General features: G+C 34.2%; 2 protein-coding genes across 2 annotated transcripts; both read left to right on the forward strand.

Moving 5' to 3' along the window:
* The first annotated feature begins 4,035 nt into the window (after positions 1–4,035).
* LOC108569926 (60S ribosomal protein L22-like) lies at positions 4,036–4,922 on the forward strand. Its single transcript, XM_017931695.1, has 3 exons — positions 4,036–4,135; positions 4,397–4,540; positions 4,606–4,922. Exons 1-3 carry the CDS (start codon positions 4,127–4,129, stop codon positions 4,876–4,878), a joined length of 426 nt encoding a protein of 141 aa, XP_017787184.1. The 5' UTR covers positions 4,036–4,126; the 3' UTR covers positions 4,879–4,922.
* An 811-nt stretch (positions 4,923–5,733) lies between these two features.
* On the forward strand, positions 5,734–8,270 carry LOC108569927. The gene is made up of 2 exons (XM_017931696.1): positions 5,734–5,980; positions 6,039–8,270. The coding sequence occupies exons 1-2, from the start codon at positions 5,804–5,806 to the stop codon at positions 8,247–8,249; spliced, it is 2,388 nt and encodes a 795-aa protein (XP_017787185.1). The 5' UTR covers positions 5,734–5,803; the 3' UTR covers positions 8,250–8,270.
* The last annotated feature ends 182 nt before the right edge of the window (positions 8,271–8,452 follow it).

Consider the following 8,452-nt stretch of genomic DNA (forward strand, 5'->3'; position numbering starts at 1 on the left):
CTTTGTATGAACTTTTCTTTTTCTTTGTTGTTATTTCATTGTTTGGTTTTATTTGATTCTCTTTGAAACATCAACCCTCCCCCCCGCCAATTGAGAAGAAGCATCCTTTACATTATTATAATAGCTATTTAGTGGACACTTAGCAGCAGCAGCAGCAAAAAGAGAAAAAAACGCGTTCTCTCCACATTTGATGTTGATGTTTAATTGTGTATAGATGTAATAATTACGATCATATCAAGACGGGTTTTCGAGGCCGCCGTTTTCTTTAAGTGCAATCAAATTTGGCTGTATTTGATTTAAACAACAAACAAACAACAAACAAAACAAAAACAAACAAAAAAAAACAATCACCGAAATCTTTTCTTTTTTCTTTTATTTCCCTTAAATCCTCGAATATAAACAAATTGGTTTTCGTGTTAACGTACGTTCATTTGTTTATCGGCGCATCGCCTACAGCAATATATTATATATACAACATTATATTACACTAAGATTAATAATTGTAAAAAAAAAACGGTTTCTTCTGACTCTGCTTTCCAATTTCTATTGTAACGTGTAAGAATAAATCATAAGGTAACGAGTATATATACATGCAGCCTGTATATATACACACGGCGAAGATTGGATGTATTACGTGAAGAAACGTAAAGAAAGTTTAAACTTAGAGCAAGAACGATAATAGCTATAATAACTATAAATATATATATATTATAAAGAAGCCATTTTGTTTATATATGTGTGTGTGTGTTGCCATCTTCTTGAAACTAAATAGTAGTAATAATAGATTCACTGTGATTAGTTCTCTCTTTATCCGCCTTATTATGATTTTGTTTTTTTTTTATTGCGAATTAGGCTACTTGATCGTTGTTAATTTGCACTGTGAAAAGGAAGAGAACCGTTAGGTAAAAATGAGTTGCAAGTTTTCTTTTCTTATTATTGTTTCGGCTCTACTAATTTGTTATGTTTTCTTCGGAACGTAGTTGAATGATGTCTCCAAAAACAGTTGTTATTTGATATGTTACCTATATGTTTATAAATCCTTCCGAGCTTTTATTCCCATTATCGCTTCGTTCTCTATATCTCTATCACTCACTCGCTCACTAAACACTGAAATGAAAATATAACTCTTTCCGAAGATTCACGTTTAAGTTTCGATGATGAAAAGAAAGTGAAAAAAAAGATGATGAAGAACATAATGAACAAACTATTTTTTGACGATGAGTAAAATAAACGTAAGCAACTTAAGATGAAGAGAATATGAATATTTAAAGAAACGGTTACATTCCAATAATAATAATATTAATAATATATATTTGTAACTTTATATATATATATTATCTATACAGGTTTAAAAGATGGAAGAAGTGGTGGAAGAAATAGTTAAAAAAAATAAAATAAAAAATAAACACTGAATCAGAGATATTTATTGAAACAAATATATTAAACGTATTTACAGATGCTTCATTGTGTGTTTTAAGAAGAAAAATTTAAAAAATTGTACAGTCGAGGGAATGTTGCGACGAATGTTGCGGAAAGACGAAAAGGAAATGAATATGTAAAAAAAACAAAGTTACAAAGAGTAAATATTTAAAGAAAACAAAATGTATGTTTGAAAACACTCGCGTAGGACAACTTTCGTTATTCATTCATTTGTTTTGTATTGTCTCTAATTTGCTTTTCATTTTTTTTCCGGGTTCCTTTTCCGTCGGATTTCTTTTGCGTTTTGTGTTTGTTTTGTGTGTGTACACCTAGATGGGCTTGCACTCGAAGAAACACGAAAGCAGAAGAGACGAGAAGAAATCTTTCGGTTGTTTCCATTCCTGAATAAATATATATATATATTATAAATATATGATATAAACTTGCATTTAAGAAATGAGAACAGAATATTTCGAAAAAAAGATGTGTAGATGTGTCAGAATAAAACCACAATAATGTAATTAAACATAAATGTATATTAAAATGATAACAAATAATAATAGTTTGCGTTATTATTTTTTTTTGTAATTTTTCCAACCCGTTTCCTAAATTGATTCATTACAATTTTTAGGAATTTCTTCGTAAATGTGTTGAAAGATGTTTCTTGTCTTCAAATTAATAACGAAGCTTTATATCCATGTTTGGGTGCTGATTTGTAAATCGTGTCTGGATCTACAAAATGCAAGTGTGGGCAAAGTCAAAGATTCTAGTCGAAGATGTCTTGTTTCAGGAATGGTTGGGATATCTTCTTCTGTTGTCTATTGTTTAGGTTTAGGTTGTTTATTATTAAAATATTCTTCAAAGTGTTTGCTTTATTTGCAGTTCTTCACTTCAGTAGTTGCATACTTCCTAAGACTAATTACAAGTGGAATTTGTCTATTCTGCATTTTGCTTTCTAGTTGAAAATACGAAGAAAAGCTGCAAACGGTCACCGTTTTCCATGCGATTTGTCTACTCTGCATATTGATTCTGTTAATGACCTATAATAGTCCTCAATGGTACCCAAACTTAGTAATTAGACACAACAAAGGATCGTTGGTGCTCCATGGTTTATTACGAAGTTTACCCTGTGCAATGACGAACAATTAAACCCTTTCCCAGATGGATTACCATCTGGGAAATGGCTCTATCACCAAGTAAGATGCAGAAGAGATTTGTGAGAGAAGTTGAGGCTGAAAACCCTTATCAAATAGATACGATCCACTATTCAATATGATGGTAAAAAATGGAGAATATCATCATCGTTGGAGAGCTGCAAACAAATATTTAAAAAAAAATGATGTGCTGGTCAAGAAGACAATTATTCGATCGAAGATCACTCTTCTAAAAACACTTGAAGAAAACAAAACAATGAATGAGAAGAAGCATGTCTTTGTCATGTTGGACATTCCCAGAGGATTGGTTAAGGGAAGAAGTTGAAGAGGATCTGAAAGAGAGATACAAGATCGACTCTAAAAAGGTCTCGAAGATGAGGACCACATCAGGATTCTTCGTGCTCCTGGACGACACTATCACCCTCTGGGTCAACATATGAGATCTAAAATAAGAACTTTGAAACTGAATTAAGTGGTGACTTCTGGCAGAAGATACGCGGATCTGAAGGGTACAAGAAGGCTGATCAAAGAACTGCTGGAATTCTGTGACAAACTATGTTTCATAAATCATAGAACTATTGCACTTTTGGCCCAAAAATTTCAATAATGGAATGCTAACTTTCTACATAAACTCTAATATACAATTGATAAGGCCCTAGAGATATAATATATCTTTAAATCATTTTAGATAAAATAAATGGTTTTTCTGCACCCAAATTTTCCCTCTAATATAGAAATAGTTGTATATACAACCATAGTTTAAAATTTTTAATCTCAAGTATCCTAAACACTTCAAATGTAAATAATTGCTTCTCCAATTATCTCCATAATATAATTAAAAGTCTACGAAATATAAATGTTGAAAGATTTATAATAAGATAAATGTTTGTGCGTTTGCAAATTGTGAAAAGGGTCAATAATTATGTTTGCAAAATAAAGTTGTTTTTGAATCTGGTATATTACGAACTGGGGAATTCAAATGGAAACAGTGGAGGAAAAACAGTAGCCAACTGGATCTACCATTGAGATTCAATAAACAATCAATAAGGAAATTTCATCAACTGCTAGATCATTTACTGAAACAATGCAATAAATTGGTATAACTTTCAGTATTATCTAATTGTTTTTTATTCAGTAACTTCTCAAGTACAATGGTATCTCGATTTTAGTAATAATACATATTATGTACTACTAATAAGTATTTACTAGATCTGATACAAAAAAAAGTTATAGTTGTCATGTATATGACGTATACGTTGCAAGTTACTTGACAAGTTACTAGGACACAGCAAATGCAATTATAAATTGTATATTTGCTCTGCTTCATAATAATATAATTTCAAAAGTTTATTTTTAATAATAATATTCAAGTGTTTCATACATAATTTGTATTGATATGTAAGTACGAAATGATAAATAAAATTTAAATATAGTTACTTTCGGTTTGTTTCCGATTTCAGTTGTTACGGTGTGTGGCAACACTGATTTTAGGTTGTGGAAACCTTGACGACGCCGACCATCTTTCTTTCTCAGTTCGTAACAAACGGATAAACATGGCTGTTGTAAGTACTCCCGACGATTATTTCGTTAATTCAACAATTTTACTACCTCGAACCACTTTAACATTATCCAAAATCACAAGTATTCATCCTCCGTAATCCAATTGTCCTGAGTTGTATGCAGTGCGAGACGCGATTATCTCGATATTCGCGGATGAACAGTGCATTTACATCGCATAACCTCAACAATTGTTTGTGTCGACGTCTCTGATGCTTTTTTTACATCTGGTCGAAACACAACATTAATTCTGTTGTGGATTCCAGACAAAAGCTACCATCACGGGTAAGCCCCAAGCCAAGAGGCAACACATCCGCGCCAAGGGTATCAAGAAGAGGAAAGTCGCCCTCAAGTTCACCGTCGATTGCACCCATCCAGTCGAAGACAACATTTTGGATGTTGCCAATTTTGTAAGTATTCCACTATTCATTATAAATTGAATGGCTTTCTCATATTCTGTGTTTTTGTTGCATAGGAAAAATATTTGCTGGAGCGCATTAAGGTCAACGGCAAAGTGAGCAACATGGGCAAGGATGTCACTTTGGGCCGCGAAAAGAACACCAAGTTGGTGCTCACCTCAGATGTTCCCTTCTCCAAGAGGTACCTGAAATACCTCACCAAGAAATACTTGAAGAAGAACAACTTGAGGGATTGGTTGCGTGTCGTCGCTTCTGGAAAGGACAGCTACGAACTCAAGTACTTCCAAATTAACAGCCAGGAGGATGACGATGATGAGGATAACGAATAAGCATCCAATGCAATTTGCTTAATAAAATTTATTATTTGACTCAATCTTTTCTTTCATTTCTATTTACCTAATATTGGAAACAAATTGCCATCGGGCAAGTAAATTTATTTGAATTTAAAAGTTCACAATCTCACATGCGAAACCTCTAGCTTTTACTAATTATGATTTCAATGTCGATTGAAAATCTAGTTAAAAATAAAATTATTCTACAACTTCGGGTGAAAAATTTTTGTACAATAAATTTTACCATAAGACTGTGTTTCCCAAACTGTTGATTGTAAGTCTATTTCAGTGTTATTTGTATGATATTAAAGTTCAAACTAAAATACATTGGTCGAGAATGAACTAAATTTATGGTGTTTTTTTACATTTAAAGCATTGCAAATTGTTGAATAATTAATCCTTTTATTCTATATCACTATATCTATGCAAGCTGCAGTTAAATATTGATTAAATCTTAAATAATAAGCAAAAAAATACATTAAATTGAGGTTATGTAGCTTTGTTTTGGTGTAAGGTTCCATCGGTAACTCTTTAGGTGGCGCCACTCGATTTCCAGATTTGCGAGGACACGCCACCACACATCGTCTTTGATCCCTTAACTATGTTTAATTGAGAGATATAACAGCAATTTCTTTTGATTCTGAATAGTATGAGAAAACTAATCATTGCTTATTAAGTGTAATAAAATAATTATAAGTTATAATTAAGAAATTGCAAAAAAATTATACCTTCTCTTGTATGTTTGGTTGCGGTTAAATTTTATTGATTTTAATATTAAGTAAATCCAGAGGGCGCTTCTACGAGTTTACCTTTTTTTTCTACTGTTCAAATTCGTGTCAAAATATTGCTGGACAAGAAAGAAGACGGTTACGAGTGAAAATCAGTTTTAAAGCTACAAGATTGTGTGTAAATAATTAATAACATGGATTTTTCAAGAGATGCGTTTTTAAATGAAACGATCCAGCAGACCCCAAAGCCAAGAGCTTACTCGACAGTGACCAAGAAGAAAAAGGAATTGAAGCCCTTACATTTTAGCGCCTCTCTGGGAGTGTTGCCACTGGAAGAAGTTGCAGAGCTTGATGTGCCCCGATGTGAAGCAGTAAGAAAATAAAAACATATTTCTTATTATATGTATTATATTTGTAATTATGTTTTAGCCAAATGTATCTTCTTTATCAAAAAGTAACGGGAGAGTTTCTTTTCACAAAAAAAACATTGCTGATAGATCCGAATATACCAGATTGATGGAAGAAGCATGCGAACCAGATATACCATCAAAATATTTCCAACCGGAAACGCAAATAGATACACGAGAGAGTAACATGTCGATGGAAAGCACAGTGAGTGAAAGCGATTTGGTTGATGATCGAAGGACATCAACTCAGATAGCTAATATTTCGCAGCAACTGAGAAATTCGGATGTTTCGATCAAGGAGATTTACAATAAATATTTTCTTGCTAATTCGACGTTTGAGGATACGTTCGAGACTGCAGAATCCGCAACAGAGAAAATAAATGCTGAGGAAATGTTTTGGCGCAGGGAGCACGATCTGCCTGTGAAAAGTGTATCGAGGTTTTCTCAGCCAAATTCCATTTCAGAAATGTCGATGGGAGATTTTTTCCGCAAGAGATCGGATAATTGTTCTGTTATGTTCCATGGAAAGAGTCCGGAGTGCAGGAAACCTGTGCCGTTGGTAAACGATGAACTGACAACGGTGGTGGATGAGGGTAGATTTTCGACGGACGGTAGTGTTTTAAGTATTTCGAAGATACAAAATATGATCTCGAATGGGACTGAAACGCCGAATAAATTGGCAGAGAAACTGGTGAAATCGAAATTTTCGATTTTATCTAAGCCGTTGGATGATGATCATTACTATGGTAGCAAAAGTTTGGATTCGCCAAATACTAAGATTAATAAATCCGACGCTAGAAAATTCGTTAGCACCACGGATTTGGCTTGCAGTAAATCTATGAGCAGCCGCGAGAAGAACAAGGAAAATATGAATAGGTCAGTACATTCTATGAAGAGCGCTTGCAGTATTGAAACTTTGTCTGGAGTTAAAAATCCATTGGTGTGCACCAAATCGGAATTGGTTTATGGATGTGTAAAAGTGGGAAGAGTTGCGACTGAAGAGTTTGTCGTTAAAAACCGTTCGGATCATCGAATGAGATTCCAACTCAACTCCAGCAATCTGAATTATAAAATCTCGAAATTGGATGCAGATCCTATGGCGATGGTCAACATCTTGTTACACCCGAACGAATGCAGGCAATTCACGATAACTTTTTCTCCCACGACGAACGGTGTTCAAACCGGTAAATTATACTTTTATCCAATGATCAAAGGCAACATTCGTAAGGATCAACAACAAGTTATAAACCTATTCGGATATGGTGGACACTCCAGCATCGAGATGTTAAGTCTACCCAAAGACACTTCGGGTAAACTATGGTTGCCACTGGGTAGTTTAAATAGCCAAAACGATTCGAAGATGATCAAGCAGTTTGAGATCAGGAACTCTGGTAGTTTGCCCGGTTTCGCGCATTTCAGCGTTAGATCGAAGAGCCTTTATTCTTTCGCAACGATCAATTTATCGCCGTCGTCAGTTGTTTTGCAGCCGGGACAGCAGGTCTCTATTCAGATTGAATACATCTTGACGAAGGACGATTACAGGATCTTCTGCAAAACGTTCAACGGCGGATCTGAAGTCACGGAAATCGCACACATCACGATAGCGTTTGGACCGGAGGTGTTGAGAGGACGATTAAGGAAATTGAATGAATACGTATCGAAGAACAATCTGATGCCCGACAAATTGGTGTGTGAACTAACGAAGAGATTTCCAGGCGAATGCATTCCAGACGATCTAAGATATTACAAAGATACAGTGAAGAACTTTCACGTCATACTGAACGAATTGCTGCGCAAAGAAATAACTGTGACAGTCGAACAGGACATGGACAAAACTCTTTGTCCCGAAGCTATAGATGAGACGTCGCAGTATCACACGTTAATGAATGACTACAGCAATATGACGATCTCGGATAAGAGCGATGCTGTTGTGGACTTTTTAACTGTTGAGCCATCGAAAATTCTATTGAATCCGCCTTATAAAATTTCAGATTTGATTATTTTATCTTGCGCTGGGTCAAAAGATGTTCAGTACGAGATCAAAATGGAACCGGAAGGAATTTTGAAGATTAGCAATCGAAGGAACGTCATAATGCCTGGTCAGACTAGAGTTATCAATTTGGCTTGCGCCGAGGTCCGTATGGACGAGAGACAGAACGTTAAAGTTTTTATAATCACCGAGAATTCGGTGCTGAAAGTCGACGTGAATATTATTAACAAACTAGTTACTTGATTTTTATTATATATTTTATTATTGCCTTATTGTACTTACTACATGTACAAAGAAACGAAAGTATATATTTTTTTTATATTAAAAATAATTAATTATAAAAAGTAGTTTATTTTATTTATTATTACAGTATTACAGCAATTTGGATAAGAGCACAGGAATATATCTATACATGCTAGATTCCCAAACATTCAGCTTTCATATGC

The sequence above is a fragment of the Nicrophorus vespilloides genome, unplaced genomic scaffold, assembly GCF_001412225.1.
Source record: "Nicrophorus vespilloides isolate i.1.1-1 unplaced genomic scaffold, Nicve_v1.0, whole genome shotgun sequence".
NCBI classification, from domain to species: Eukaryota; Metazoa; Arthropoda; class Insecta; order Coleoptera; family Silphidae; genus Nicrophorus; species Nicrophorus vespilloides.

What these genes read in the sequence shown, in the direction of transcription:
- LOC108569926 (XM_017931695.1), top strand. An exon ending in TTTTGGATGTTGCCAATTTT is followed by an intron (nt 4,541 to 4,605) that starts GTAAGTATTCCA and finishes TTTGTTGCATAG; the next exon opens with GAAAAATATTTGCTGGAGCG.
- LOC108569927 (XM_017931696.1), top strand. Translation starts at nt 5,804, where the DNA reads ATGGATTTTTCAAGAGATGCGTTTTTAAATGAAACGATCCAGCAGACC. An exon ending in ATGTGCCCCGATGTGAAGCA is followed by an intron (nt 5,981 to 6,038) that starts GTAAGAAAATAA and finishes ATTATGTTTTAG; the next exon opens with CCAAATGTATCTTCTTTATC.